General features: G+C 34.2%; 1 protein-coding gene across 1 annotated transcript; it reads left to right on the top strand.

The window, feature by feature from the left end:
• The first annotated feature begins 2,364 nt into the window (after positions 1-2,364).
• LOC18422367 (laccase-14) lies at positions 2,365-11,350 on the top strand. Its single transcript, XM_020664169.2, has 6 exons — positions 2,365-2,505; positions 2,764-2,915; positions 3,295-3,539; positions 5,448-5,576; positions 8,499-9,440; positions 10,865-11,350. Exons 1-6 carry the CDS (start codon positions 2,395-2,397, stop codon positions 10,993-10,995), a joined length of 1,710 nt encoding a protein of 569 aa, XP_020519828.1. The 5' UTR covers positions 2,365-2,394; the 3' UTR covers positions 10,996-11,350.
• The last annotated feature ends 5,145 nt before the right edge of the window (positions 11,351-16,495 follow it).

Here is a 16,495-nt window from a genome sequence, read left to right as displayed (position 1 = left end):
TTTGGTGAAGATGCAGTGGATATGTGAATACTTGAAATGCAAATACATAATGCATTACAATTCATGCTATTTTTAAATCTTGTCACTCTTTTTTTACCAAAATCCATAATCATCAAGGTTAAAATGATGACTTTGAGGGTTTTCCAACAAGAAAATCGCATTTACCAGCCAGATTTGAGCTTTTGACTTGAAAATCCCCTATAAAACCCTTTATTTATAGTGTGGGGGCAACTAGAAAAAGAGGGAAAAAAAAAATTGAAGCGTTGATATAGATTGCTTAGATTTTCAAAAGCAAACGCAACTTTTAGTTGTACCTCCTTTTTGTCAAACACTTGTGAACCCATAATTTCATTTTCATAGGTCCTAAATAAGATAGGCTTAACTAATTGGTAGTATTACAAATTGGGGCTATGCTTTACTCATATCTGGCTGATGGTGATTTATGAAAATCAACTGGCACTAGGGTTACTTATGAATCACTTAACTCAACCTAAGGTTTTCTTCTTTTGTCAATTGTTCAATTCCTTGAACTAAAGATTAAGGAAAGTTAGGAAGCTTAATTGTTGTTAGAGTGGCCTAGATTACACTAGGGAATGCTTTGTGAACACAACACGCCTTCTATATTGGTAGACCGTCATTAACAAGGGAGAGTTTAATATATATCATAAGTAAAGTTGTTCTTTCAAGATAGCAAGAAAATTTGAGACGGTACGTTTAGTAGTAGTGAGGTGGGTCTACTTGGACCAAAGTGTGTTGGGGGGATTATAAATTTCCACATTCACTTGGTAAATTCAATGGGAGGTAAGAATTCATTTTCTCTAAAGATGAGGCCAAGTACTGGTGGTTGGCCCGTAACGAGAGGTTTTTATGATTCTTTTTCTTCAGCCAAACAAGACTATATGAACATTAAATGAGTCAGTAAAAAGGAAAGGATGATACTTATCCCTGCCCTCTGTTTTGAAGTGGTGCGATTGAGATTGTCGTTTCATAGTCGAATTTTCAGCTAAGCTCCAAACTAAGAAAAAACAGAACTTCCCCCAAATAATTGAGGTGTCTCAGTTAGGAATTTATCAACATTGTATGAATTCGAACAAGGAAAGAATGATATGTATCTTAGCCCTTGGTTTTGAATTATGCCCCAGTCGAGATTATTGTTTTGTAACCAAATTTGACTCGAAATTAAGGGTATAATGTGTTTTGCAATTAACAAACAAATAATTTGAGAACAGCATAGGGCCTTGGCGGCAGTATTGCTGAGCCCCATGATGAGGTCTTTGACTCCATTCTCACAAAAAGGTAGGGGCCCAAATCCCCACTAACGTACTACTTTTTCATTGATTTACTCAAAAAAAAAAAAACACAAGTAATTACCCAAAAAAACAAAAAATAAAAAGAACAAGCACCAAAGAAAAATATTTTAACTGAAAGATTAGATTTAATCATAGAGGCTAGCACACCACTCGTGTTTTCCTAAAAGCTCCAAATTAAGAGAAAACAAAACATTCCCAAATAATTCAGATGTCTTTGTTGTCATCCAAAACATTTACTTGTGGGGAATGTCCACAAAGTTTTTAAGAAATTTTGTATGTGTTATTCTACTTATTTAGTTGGTGGGGTTAGCCCGGTTTTTGTCACGAGTTTGTATCCTATAAGACAGTTTACCTTTGTTTGAGAAGGTGACAGTGTCATATGTGAAATTCAGCGGTTAGGGTATGTTATAAAACTCAAAACGGAATTTTCTTGGGTTCTGTGTTCGATCAATGGTGCGCCCTCGGCTACCTCAGTTTACACGCAACAACTAAAGATGATTATGAGCTTATAGTAAACTAAGGAAAACAATTTTTTGTAATCTTTCTATTTAGTTTTGGATTCGAATTTTGGGCTCTCTTATTTCATTTGTTTGGTGGAGAAGTTTGACTTTTAACCATCTATCCTAATACCCTATTCTGTCCTATATTTAAATAAAGTAAAAACCATAGCCTAACCACTAAGTTACTAATTAGTTTAAAAAAAAAAAGAAAAAAGAAAGGAAAAGAGAGACATAGCATTTAGGGAAAAGAAAATAACAACAATTAGGAAAGAAATTGTAGGGGCCATTCTTGGACATTGGGGACCATGTTGCAAAGAAGAGTATTATTTGGGTTGAAAACTTGCTCCAATTGGGATATGTCAAAGTTGGTATTTATAATTGAAGTACCAAAAATACCAATATGTGTAGCTCGTGGTTAGTCACCAATTTTTTAATATTACTTACCCAAAAAAACCCAATTTTTTAATATTTTGTTTTGTTTTATTATATTTCTTTTTTAAATGTAACTATCCTTTGTAGAACCTCTATAAAAGCGGGGCAAAAGGAGGTTTTAAGGGACAAATAATCGCTTTGGTCTTCTAGGAATGGGTTCGAGCAAAGGGGTGGTTTTCCAAATTGTAAGAGTTTTTTGGCCTTTGCTTCTATTGACGTGGGCACATCATGCATGGGGCAACCTGGGATACTACAATTTCACCGTAAGGGTTTCCTTCTTCCCTTTTTCTATCTTTCTTGTGTTCGTGAGTAGTGTCACCTTTCTCTCTTTCCCCTATACATTTTTTCCTTATAGATTAAGGAGTTAGTTTTTTTTGAAGTGTCGGAAAGTGGTGTTAAAATTGAAAACTATAACTAGGGTAACTAAGGTATGGGCGTGCTACCACCACCACCCAACCTTTTTTGTAATGGCACCCTTCCTTACCCCTTAATGCCGATTGTTTCATGGTTTTTGATTGCAGGTGGAGTCAAGCCCTTACACGAGGCTGTGCAGGACAAAGGTCATACTCACTGTTAATGGGCAGTACCCGGGGCCAACACTTTATGTTCGTAAAGGAGGAACCCTCATAGTAAAAGTTCTCAATAAATCTAGCTACAATATCACTCTTCACTGGTATCTCTCTCTCTCCTTTTCGTTTTTAGTCGCTTCGAGAATTAGTAGGGTTTAAAGTTGAAGCACCCTGTTACCCCGACCACGTATGCTTGGTGCCCATCTTTCTCTGTGTCTCTCTTTTGGTTTTTTTATTTTAAAAAAAACTGAGGGTCTGTGTTTTCTCTCCCTCTCTCACTACAAGTAGATCTTTCTACAAAATTCAATCGTATAAATTATTTTAGAATAAATTGGTTATATTGGGCATAATAAAGTATTGGGCTTAGGTTTGCTAACACTAATAATTGCAATGCCATATCTCAAGTTCGATTCCTATTGCTGAACTACAGGAAAAGCTTATTTTTGTCCCCACATGACATTTGTTCATCAATCAATCTTGCAGGCACGGGGTTAAGCAGCCAAGGAATCCATGGTACGATGGTCCTGCGTATATAACACAATGCCCAATTAAACCAGGAGGGAGGTTCACATACAAAGTCTTCTTCTCCGCAGAGGAGGGGACTGTGTGGTGGCATGCTCATAGTGACTGGAGTCGGGCCACGGTGCATGGTGCCATCGTCGTATACCCTCGAATTGGAGCGAGCTACCCCTTTCCAAAGCCTGATGGAGAGATGCCCATTATATTTGGTACAGGGAAATTCGATTGCGATGATGGGAGTATTTTGTTTATTTTGTGAGAAATTTGGGCGGTTTAGTGCGGTTGGATTATGGGTATGGGTGGCAATAGGCCGGGTGCCCGACCCTAAAAACCAAGGGCCTAGGCCACAAAATATGGCTTGAGGACCAGACCACTATGGCCTGAGTACTGGGCCAGCTTGGGTCAAGACAGGATTGCACTTGCCCTTATTTCTTTATCTTTTTGTTGTATTTTTTGAATTATATTTAGACCGGCCCACCATGATAGGGCTGGGGCTGGGCAGCGAGGACCTCTTTGGCCTGGTTGGGGCTGAGCTGGGCGCAACACTCAAGGAAACATGCTGGGTTAGGGCCAGGGATGGTCCAGCCCCTTGTCAGGATTTAGGGTATTTTTGGTCTAGAGAGATGTTGATAAGGATTCTTTGGTCATTCTAGTAAAGGTGCACTCGATACGCTAAATTGCTTAAGAGATAAAAGGTCATTTTGGATTCAAAAAAAATTTTGACAAAATTTTATATTGACGACTTACCTAATACAACTTATCTCCTTTATCTGGATGAGTTAGGAAAAGTTTAAAACCTTCATCCTTCCTAGACCAATTAGGTGAAAATAGCCATGATGATGATGATGAAAGGCCACTTTGGTAATTTCAAAGGTGGAGGGTATGATTGTCATTCCAAAAAATCCAATGCAAGAAACATTTTTTGAATATAGAAGTGTGTTTGGACTGCGTTTCAAAATCGGGATTGGGCTACAACTATGCAGGGTTCAAATCCAATTCCCTTCCGACTATGGGTAATTTTCAAGCGGGATCATTCAACAAAGAAAAAAAAGAAGATAAAAACCAAAGAATCGGAAACATTCCACGATTTTTGGAAAATGATCGCCCAGCCAACGATCCCCATCTCAAGTGATTCCGAGTCGGATTCGTAAATTTTCCTCAAGAGAATTTGGCTTGTTTCCTTAAAAATTATGGATGCTTCCCTTTTAAACCCTAAGTGGGTTATGTGGTCATTTTAGAAATGAGGCATCTAAATCATTATCGCTCCTTGTGTAGCTCAACTCCATTCTATATCATTTCTCATTAGGATCAATGCCCAATCGTCTGATGTATTTCTTTTGAATTCTGAACTTAGAAATCATGCAAAAGTCCTCATATTCTTTTCTTCTCACCTCATAGTTATAAAGACTGTATTATATCAATGATTATGGAAAGTGTGAACAATTAATATGATCTATATGGTCTTAGTAACAAGAACATCATGTTATTACGCCCAAAAGTTGAACTATTTAACATTTTACAAAATGTGTAATTTGACAAATTTTAAAAAGCCGTAATGAATAATGATGTATCTTTTGATTGATAGGTTATTTGAAATTTGATTAAATAAACGATAGGCTATTTGAAATTAGATTAAAAGATACAGATGAGATATTAAATTATTTAATTCTTAAATGCGATTCTATAAATTTCTCAAAATAAATCACATGGATAAAGAATCCCAATTAGAAAAGGACACGGTTTCTATGAGTCCATATAAAAATAATTCACCTTTTAAAAATCTAGTTTTGAGATGGAGTTTTGGACTTAATTTTTAAGGACATGTAATTTCAAACATGGAGATTAGGAATATGAATATATATATATATATATATATATATATATATATATATATATATATATTAAAAATAATAATTCTATTAAAAAAACATTTCGACCGTAAGTTTCAATTGTTTTTAAATGACCACCTATTTGCATCCATCTTTAAGATGGATGCTTTATCCCTCGGGAACTGTAAATGTAAAAATGCAGTCCCCGCCGCATGAAACAATTTTCCATTAGAAAATAACACAAAGCTTTTTTTACATCATCATCATCAATATATGTTTCACTTGCAGGAGAATGGTGGAAGAAAGATGTTATGCAGGTTTTGAGGGAAGCCGTAATCACGGGGGGAGACCCCAATATTTCTGATGCTTTTAACATTAATGGCCAGCCCGGTGATCTCTACCCTTGCTCTAGATCAGGTAACATTTAAGTATGAAAAAAGAAAAAATAAGAAAAATGAGTGAATCTTAATATAAAAAAAGGTATATATCATGTTTCCTCAAATAATTTTTTATCTACAAATGGCCACACATGGTGGTTCAATAGGACCAAGCTGTACATTTGGTCCTGCAGATAATAAAAATACGGGTTTTTATGTTCTCATAGTTTCAAATAGTATTTAATTCACCATGCAACCAGTTGCAAAACAGGAAAAGGAAATTCTTATGAGCTCTTGGAACTGTAGATTTAATTGTCTAGTAAATGAATGGATGGTCCAAATTCAACGTTGATTAGAAGCAGTGCTTAAGCTCTAATATTATCTTATTAAAATAATTGGTCTTGGTCATGAACAAAGATGATGTCATAATTGTTGGGTAAAAAAAAATCTTGCGTTGTTGTTTCCGTTATGAACCAAATTTGAAATTTGTCTTCTAGAGCACCAATTCATTTTAGCTTTTCTTTTGTTTTGTTTTTTTTTTAAACATTGATATACACAAATATAAGTAGATACTCTTTCTTTTATTCATTTATTTATTTATTTTTCTTTTAACGGTGGGAATAGAATCTAAGACATTATGTTTGTGCACCTGCTTCCATGAATCAAATATAATATAAATATATTTAGAGAAAAATTTCCCCCTAACTAGGACTTGACCACTTGTTGATGGGTAATTAGCACAACTAAATATTTATGCTTTTCTTGAAGGAGAAACCTCATAATTTGTTGCGCAATGATATAAGAAACAATATTCAATCAGACCATTTACTTTTGATATAAAGGGATTAGAATCATTCAACCATTGAATGTGAATCAGCCAGGTGAACGTGTTATTGAACGAGTTCAAAATCCAAATTTTTTTTCTTCAAATTTGTAATGTAATTTAAAATTTCATATTTCACATCTCATGAGTAAGGGTGATTGTGGCCTCAATATACTAAGTTAAATCATCTAACAGTGTGTATATATATATATATATGAAAAAAATTTATATAAGGTGGCAATAGCGAAAAATTGTCACATCTTATTTAATTCATTAACCTGTATATAATAAGTAGATTGATATGTATTTTATAAATAAATACTAGAAAAATGGATGGAGTGTGCAAAAGAAAATGGGGGATGTTGAAAGGTAGACATAGGTATTGGATCGTGTATTAAAACTAATGCAAAAAATAAGTACTAAGTCATATTCCAAGCCCTCATAGCATTCCTCATTTTCTATTTTTTTCTTCTTTTATTTATTTTATATTTTTAATGATCTTAATTCCCCCTTTTCTTGGTTGAGTGTGCCTCCTTGGACATTCCCGTACGCAAGGGGAAGTATTTTGAGGGGCTTAAAATATAAGAAATTGTAGTTTTTGTGCCCGAAATCTTGCAAATCAATCATCTTGAATTTGACAATTATGGACTTGAAAAATTATATTTCGAGGTCTTAAAATTGTGTATTTTTTAATGGAAAAATTGTTTCATGCGGGCTGGACCACATGACTACATATGCGGTCCAAAAAGTGTAAAGCATCCATCTTAAAGATGGATGCAAGTAGGATTTCCATCTAAAAACAATAGAAACAAACGGTCCAAATGTTTTTTTATTAGAATTATTATTTCTAGCTTTTAAAAATTGGCTTAGTTTTTTATATTCATGATCTCCATGTTAGAGATTACATGTCCGTAAAAATTAAGTCCAAAAATCCATCTAAAAAATAGATTTATTAATAGGCTCGCATTTCTGCATATGCGGGGTTTGGCTGCATAGAAACCATGTCCTTTTTAATATATTATTTGAAAAGTTCATGTATCTATTATATTTATGATTTTTGAAGTTTCAAATTCTATAATTAGGGGCAGAAATAGATTTTTATGTGTCAGCAAGAGGTAAAAATAAATGTTTCAGCCACCGTAAGGGTTTCTAGATTTCCAATAAGAATTTTGTGGTGTGGCCTAACCAAAATTATTGTATGGCTGCAACCTAACTAAAAACCCTCCCAGTAATGAAACAAAGCAGTGACTAAGTTATTGAGGTGACTCATAATGACTCAAGTCGGGATCCATTGATTTTGAGGAGTCACCCAAAGTTGAGCGAATCTCTCGGGCCTAGGGCCTCCGATTGTTACTTGCCCCGAAAATTGAAGGCCTATAACTCGATCGATTCTCTGACCGACTCGCAATTGAGACCCTGGAAAGTCCAAGCATAATTCCAAAATTTCAAACACTGTAATAGATAACAATAAGCATTTGCAAAGGCATTAATTCATGATACTAGCATATTATGATATGAGCATGTATACTATGCTCCCCCAGGAGCATAGTTAACTTCTACTCCCTCAGTCAAATGGCATAAGATTTTTTTAATCTGGAATTTTGATAACCTCCTTAGAATCACTAGATGATTATTCTAAAAAAAAAAAAAATTTGAAATTTGAGTTTTGTAACACTTAGATCTCACCCTCTACAAATTGGACGGAATCTATTCAATCTTGAAACATTATTTTTTTCAAGTGCTTAGAGGGTGCAATTAGAATTTTTTTTTTTTTTTTTATATATAGGTTAATTTATGTATTAAAAAAGTTATATCCCCAAAAAAATGGGGTCCTATAATTTATCCTAGATGTGGTACTTTACCCGAGGGAGTAAATAGACGATATACTCCTAAGGGAGTAGAATATCATTTGAGTTATGATATTGTGCACCATACTATTTACTAGAAATAATAAACTATCTAGCCATTCGACGTAATACATCCCATTTTGGAAATTGATGAGTAAGAAATGATGTACCGCAGTACAATATGATATCATTCAATATCACATTGTGAAAGTTCGTGACTTCTTTCCTTTATTTGTTCTTTAGTTATTTTCTCAGTCGATAAGATTTTGATGATGATTTTACGGTCTTACAGGGACATTTCGCATGTTTGTAGAGCAAGGAAAGACCTACCTCCTTCGACTTGTCAATTGTGCCATGAACGATGAATTGTTCTATTCTGTAGCAAACCACACACTCACAGTAGTAGGAATGGATGGTAGCTACCTCAAGCCATTCGCAACAAACTTTATCGTGATCACCCCTGGCCAAACCATGGATGTTCTCCTCACCGCAAACCAACCTAGAAATCTCTATTACATGGCTGCTAGGTCATATTCTAGTGGCCAAGGAGTCGCCTTTGATAACACAACAACAACAGCAATTCTACAGTATGCTAACACCAAAAACACTTCAGTTCCAATATTCGCAACCCTCCCATATTACAATGACACCTCCTCAGCTACAAGTTTCACTCTAAAACTAAAAAGCTTGGCCTCTAAGGACCACCCAATTAGTGTGCCAACAAATATAGATGATAGTCTAGTAATCACAGTCTCAGTGAATACGATACCATGTGTTAATAACTCATGTCAAGGGCCTAACGGCAGTAGATTGGCTGCAAGTTTGAATAACATCTCTTTCCAAAACCCATCATTTGATATCCTTCAAGCTTACTATGCTAGAGTAAGTGGGGTTTTCACAAAAGACTTTCCTAGTATGCCACCTTTTGTATTCAATTTCACCGCTGATAGTTTTCCTGAGAGTCTTCAAATACCTGAGTTGGGAACCAAGGTCAGGTTCTTGGAGTGGAACTCAAATGTTCAGATAGTTTTTCAGGGGACAAATTTGGTTGCTGGAGAAAATCATCCCTTCCATGTTCATGGGCATAGTGTCTATGTGGTTGGGCAAGGATTTGGGAACTATGATGCAGTGAAGGATCCTCTAAGTTTCAATCTGCTTGATCCACCCAACCTTAATACCGTGGACGTCCCGGTCCGAGGATGGGCGGCAATAAGATTCAAAGCGAACAACCCTGGTATCTCTCTCTCTGTTGTGTGTGTGTGTGTGTGTGTGGTGGTGCGTGTTTTGGGGGATGGGATTGAAAGAAAATGTTTTCAAGTCATGTGCGGTGCCATAGATACAGGTAGTTGTGAAGTAATCCACAAAATCGATAAGCGTATATAACATGCTCTTGTGGGAGCATACTGTAGCCCCTTAGGTAAAGTCCTACTCAAAATTTCTCAATATAAAATCTTGGAATCCATTTTAGAATTATTTGATGAGTAATTTTTTTTTTTTAAAAAAAGACATAAAAAGTAGATGGGAGTTTCTAAACGCATGGATCTGTCCATCTAAACTTTGAAGTGTCTCTATTCAATCTTAGGATTTTATTTTCCAAGGCACATATATATATATATATATATATATATATATATATATATATATATATATATATTATTTTTATTTTTTTCTGGGTTTGGTCTGTAAGTTTAGAGGTTACATCCCTGAAATTTAGGTCCTAAATATATGAAATTTTGGTCCTAAATATATTCCAAGATCGGCTTTTATATATGAGTGTGGTTAGAGCCTAGGCTCCAAACAATCAAAGTAGAGCTCACCTTCAAATAGTGTTGAGAAATGTGGTTTCAATGCTGAAAATATTTGTGATAGCCTTAAATATATTTTCATATCTAATTATAAAATTAAAAGCTTTAAAAATAGTTTAGATTGTGCAGATCTATGAAAGCTTGAAAATCTTATATATTGACGGTCCAAAAATGTATTACAAGATGTATTATTTCTAAAACTTGAAATCCATTTTTTTTTCTCATGTCCATACATCTTGATGTCGACATGATCAATTTGAGGATATTTGGGCATCAAAACAACCTCTTATAGTGAAAGTTTTGAGGTGTGCTCTAATTTGATTGTTTAGAGCCTCAGCTCTATTATAGAGACTCTAAACAATAAACTTGAGCCCACCTTCAAATAGTGTCGAGAAATATAGTTTCAATATTGGCAAGTTTTGTGATAACCTTAAATTATATTTTCATCTTTAGTTATAAAATTTAAAGCTTCAAACATAGTATAGATCGAGGAGATATATGAAAACTTGAAAATCTTGAAACTTGACGGTCCAAAAATAGGTTACAAGCTATACTATTTTCAAAACTTGAAATCCATTTTCTTCTCATATCTGTGCATCTTGATATCGAGATGATCTATTTGATGATATTTGGGCATCAAAAAAACATCTTCTAGTAAAAGTTTTGAGGTAGGCTCTAATTTGATTATTTAGAGCCTAGACCCTATTTAATGATATGTATGTACAGAGACGCACACACAAACATACGTACCCAGGAGCATAAAATCTTTTTAACTAATGGAAATTTGTTTCTTTGGATGAAGGGTGAAGCCTTTGGAATCTGAATACCTTTAACGAGATTTATTTCTTTTTAGGGGTATGGTTTCTACACTGCCATTTAGAACGTCATTTGACATGGGGAATGAATACAGTATTCATCACTAAGAACGGACCGAGTCTAAGCGATCGCTTATTGCCTCCACCTCCTGATTTACCGAGTTGCTAGGAAAAAAAAATGCCAACATCTGAACTTGATCCCAACCATTTGGGGTCAGCATGCTAGAAAAAGTAACAGAGAGCGATAGGCATATCATTGAGATGTTGGCTTTGTGATTTGTAGCATGGGTGTGCTATTTGTAAGAAAGGAGTAAATCTGGAAGGGCAACTTTGGACCTGTTCTATGCTTTATTGCCTGATGTTAATTTCACTCCCCTCTTTCTGCAAGGAAGAGTGGGACTGGCATTGTATATTCATTTCTCATTTGTGCATGTATAAGAGCATCCTACCTATTACATACATACCAACGATTGTAAATTTGTGTTAATTTTTTTATCTGCATATGCCTAATGAAGCTTGGGTAATCTCTCTCTCTCTCTCTCTCTCTCTCTCTCTCTCTCTCTCTCTCCTTGATCATCACCGTAGTTCAACTTCATGCATCTCTCAAGCATTGATGGTCTATGGTGTTAAGTTTAATAATAGCTCAAATGACCACTCTTGTGCTCTCATCAGTGGGCCAGGACTCTGCTGAGTTTGCCTGAGTTGTATGTCAGGAATATTAAAGGAAAATAATCCACAAAATTGTAAAAAATGTTGGATTGATCTAAATTTTTTTATATATGATTTATATGTGTTTGGTAAAGATTGGTGAGTATTTTTTGTGTCTTATTCTATTTTATTTTTTTGAAATTCTTAAATACCCCAGCTATAAATCTGTTTTTTCTATATCCATTATCTAATAACTTTTCAAAGCATCTTTGGACTCCTTAAGGTCGTTTATTATTTTATTTTAATTTTAATGTATTTTTTAAAAAAATTCTCATTTTTCTAAAAAATTTATTGACAACATGTCAGGACTTGAAAAAGTCCTCAAGATTCAGCCGGGTAACTGGCCTCGACAATGGGACGAGTTCCCCAGCCTAGGCAAGTCTTGACTCACTGGCTCTCATCAGAGGTTAGGAGGATAATGATCTTTGACCAAAACTATAGAACTGGAATTGTTAAGGGGCATGTAACCTTAATGATCTCTATATGAGGGGACCAAGGATAGACATAATACCTATCCTCTAGATCACCTTCTAATGTATATTTTGGTTCATGGGGAGAAAGATTTCTATTGACCGAGTCACTTTCCCACATTTGTTTGGAAAACATTATCGAGAAAATTTAAAAGGCTAGAAACTTTTTTTTTTTGTTAAATCGAAAAATAAGTCACTTAGGATGTGCGATTCTATCCTCTCGTGAGAATGGACTCTGAGACTTCATCATAGTCGGAGGGGTTCTACTACCGAGGCCCACAATTCTCAAATAGAAAGGTGAACCTTTCAAGGCATGAAGTGGATTTTAAAATTTCCCAAAATTTGGATGGTGATTTGGGAAGCCTGTATACACAAAATTCATTGAAATTTGAAGCCGCATATTGCCTAATAATCATGAAAATTACTACTTTTGTGGTGTGGATTATTTTAGAAGAATGTTCTTAGAGGAGAACAGATACCTCATTTCCACTGATACTTGTTTGTTGTTGAAGAATTGGGTCATTAAGTAACCCTCTTGCCCCAAAACCTCAGCTTGGGCAGCACAGAGAGCAAACAGAGAGAGTGCATGTTCTATGGGGAAGAGGGAGAGAGAGTATATGGTCGGGCTGAGAGAGAGAGGTCGTTGCAGGTTACCTTGGGTAGCAAGGGAGGAGGAAGAATGGTGATTGTTTCTATAAAAAAAAAAAAAAGAAAGAAAAAGAATGGTGATTGTTACTTCTTGTTCAATTTAATTATTGCTACTATTAAGAAGTACATACGTTGCACGTGATGAAAAGCATCGATCATCAAATATGCATACATAACATTTTCTAGATACAAAAATAAAAAAAGAGAGTCAAGGCTAAAAAATCAGCACAGTGATTATTTTAATTTAAATTACTAATAGAAAAATTCCCTAAGTTTGTGCAGCAATATTACTCATTTGAATTAAAATATATATTAAAGAAATCATGGTATTTTTTGGTAAATAATTAAACAATTATAACCTATAAATTTTCATAAATAAATTTATTTAAAGAGAAACTCTCTCCCTACATAACCCTCTCTTTCTTTTCAACCCTCTCTCTTTTTTCATGGTTTAGGAGTCTCCCTGAACTTTTCCTCTCGCTCTCTCTAAAGATGTAAGGTGAATGCTTTATCTCTCTCTTCCTAAAGGTCTATCTATCTCAAAAAATTTAAGAGGTTTTTTTTTTTAAAAAAACATCTTTTCTATTGTTATCAAAATTCTCTCTCTCTCTAGATATTTCTTTCTCGAGGATATTCTCATCTTCTCTCTCTGTAAAACTGTCAAAATTAGGGGTCATTCTAAAAAGGAAAGAGTTTATATAAGGATGCTACCTTAGAATGTAGAACTACATATGTCCTTAAAAAATCCATCGAAAAAAGTAGTTTTAATGTTGAAAAACCCTTTGATTGATCATCTCAACATCAAGATGTATGATTATGAAAAATAAAAAGATTTTAAGTCTAAAAAATAGTATATTTTACAACATAGTATCTACACCATACATTTTAAAGATTTTCATATGTTTATAGATCTACTTAATTTTAACTATTTTTTAAATTTAAAATTTTATAATTAGATATAAAATAGATTTTGAGATAATTCCAATAAAATTTTACATCAAAATTATATACTATGATAAAATTTTAAGGGCACCTTACCTCCACACCTACGGGGGCTATGCCGAAAAAGTTCATATAAAGATGCTACTAGAAAAAAAGTTTGAACCACCTTTCTTACAAGGCGGTGGTCCATATGCGCTCATGGAGAACCATATGGAAGGGCGGTTATAAATACCGACTTTCTTGTGTGCCTCATTTGTTAGTGCGTGTGCCATTGCAAATGTAACGCAATGATAGGTGGGTGAGTGGGTTGGGCATATGAAAGGGACAACTTATACACGCGTGGGGAATATCATTAGATGTGTGTTGTAACGCGACATATATTTTATTAACATTGTTAATATAACGTGTATGTGCACGGTTTAATATAACAAGGGTGCAGACGGATGCATCCGTAGCTGTAGAGGTGAGGTGCACCTTCAAATTTTATCATGGTATATAATTTTGATGTAAAATATTTTTAAGATCATCTCAAAATCTATTTTTATATCTAATTATAAAATTTTAAATTTTAAATATGGTTAAAATCAAGTAGATCTATAAACATATGAAAATCTTGAAAATGGACGGTGTAGATAATATGTTGTAAAATGCACTATTTTTGAGATTTAAAATCTTTTTATTTTTCATGATCATACATCTCGATGTCGAGATGATCAATCAAAGGGTATTTCAACATTAAAACTACCTTTTTCGATGGATTTTTGAAGTGCATCCGTAGTTCTACCTCTAAGCTTGCAAATTTATATAAACTTTTTCCATATAATAAAGCAAGGTGTTTATGTTTTAGTTCGATTTGTTGTGTACGCGCTTCTTACATCTCTCTCTTTCTCTCTCTCACAGTTCAGAATCTCTCTTCCTTCTATGCCATCTCTCTCATTCTCCATATTATGGAATCCACATCACACTCTTTATCCATGGAGGATCTCTCTCCATATTATGGAATCCACATCACACTCTTTATCCATGGAGGACCTCTCTTACATAGCATCTTTTTAAATTTTAGGATCTCTCTTCAACAGCATTTTTTTTAATTTTTGGAGATATATGCTTAATTATTATTTTTAAATATATATATATTCTTAATATTTTCTCTCAATATTTTAGGAGGTTTTAAAAAAATAAATTCCCTCTTTCTTCCCTCCCCCTCCCCTCCCCTCCCCTCCCCTCCCCCACAAACACTCCCTTAAGATTTACAGACACGTTATTTTTAGAGGTCTACTATGTCTTGTTTGAAATGTATGTATCACATAATATTTTTATAAATAAAGTCTCTTCTTATTCTTGCGACACGTGTCTACCTAACAATAATGATGAATTATAATATATATAAGGTATACTCTAAAAACACCTCTAAAAACCTATATTTTGGTGAGATGAAAGTGGGAAGATGGATAGCCCAAACACTCAGAATAATTTTTTGGGGTTGGATAGTGCTTTGGGGCTTTTACCTTGTCCTTTTGTTTTGATGCATCAACATGGAAATCAAATTTCTATTATGTAATGTTCTAGTTTCTACCACCCTAATTTAAACGCCAAAAATGTATATCATCTCCATGTTATGCAAGATTCGTGTTTAAAAAAATGGATCAATGGGGCACATTCTTCACATACTGATCATGTGTTGGGTTGCCAATATGGATCAATCCCTTAGCTTGTACATCATGAGATTATTTACTTTTGGTATAAGGATGTCATACTTATCTATAGCCATCAAATGTGAAATCTGATAGCTTATTGTGTAGCCCGAAGTTCTAATTTTTAAATTTTATTTTTAATTTTTAATTTTGAGTTCATTCAAGGGACATCTGTAATCATTTGGTTTTACATATGGCTTTTGGGGCAAATTTTGATCTCCCTATACAAAATGTGAATAACTTTATTGTATACTTTTCTATCTATAAACATTTGACAAAATATCAAAAACGAAATTGAAAACCCTTACAATATCTCTAGATGGATCAAAAAATACTAAACTACACTTAGGGGGGTAGGCTTCTATATCAATCAGGTACCTCGTAAAAAATGAAGTAAACGGTTTTTCAAATGACACCTATTCAATGTTGGAAAGCTAAAACGAAGGTACCTCGTAAAAAAAAGGTTACAAATTTTCAAATTACTCCTATTTAGTATTTGAAAGCCAGAACATGAATTGTACTTTGGTAATTTAATCCCAAATAAGCCTTAAAAAAAAAAAGATAGAAATATATCTTTGGGAGTTAAATTACTAAATTGCTCCTAATTATTCTCGCTTCCCAATGCCAAATAGAGGCAACTTGAGAATTATTTTAAGCTTTTTTTAGGGTTGTACCAATATAATTTAGGAATTTAAAAGTATACTCTCAAATGTAATTTGTAATCTTTTGATACATTTAGGGATATTATAGGGAATATCAACCTATTTTTTCATATTTTTCCAAGATATTTTGATACTAAGATGTGAACACTCTTTACTCTTTATGTTGGCTTATGTTGCACGTAAGTATGTATGTATTATCGACACTTCACCCTTTCTCATATTTTTTTGTTTTGGTAGAAAAAATGTTTTATGCGCATTCAACTGTAAAAAAGTCGTAGGAAATTAATACATTAGTAGTGAGATGATGGTTACCGAACAAAGGAAGAAAACGAATGGTAAACATGGGTCTGATTTGACTAAACTTTTCATATGCATGTTTATCTCAATATCCATATTCCAAGATATTTAAGGCACGTTTGATTGGCAAAAGACATGGCTTCTACTAGCTGTGGCTTCCACTGACTGTAGCACCTGAAATGCCACTTTGTCCACCAATTATATCATTTCGTGTGTTTGAAAATGAGAAAGTAACATTAAACCCCAGA

The sequence above is a fragment of the Amborella trichopoda genome, chromosome 4 (assembly GCF_054954075.1).
Source record: "Amborella trichopoda isolate Santa Cruz 75 chromosome 4, AtrichopodaSantaCruz75HAP2 v2.0, whole genome shotgun sequence".
Lineage (NCBI taxonomy): Eukaryota > Viridiplantae > Streptophyta > Magnoliopsida > Amborellales > Amborellaceae > Amborella > Amborella trichopoda.
The sequence above is the reverse complement of the archived record's forward strand: the minus strand, read 5'-3'. Positions and strand labels throughout refer to the sequence as shown.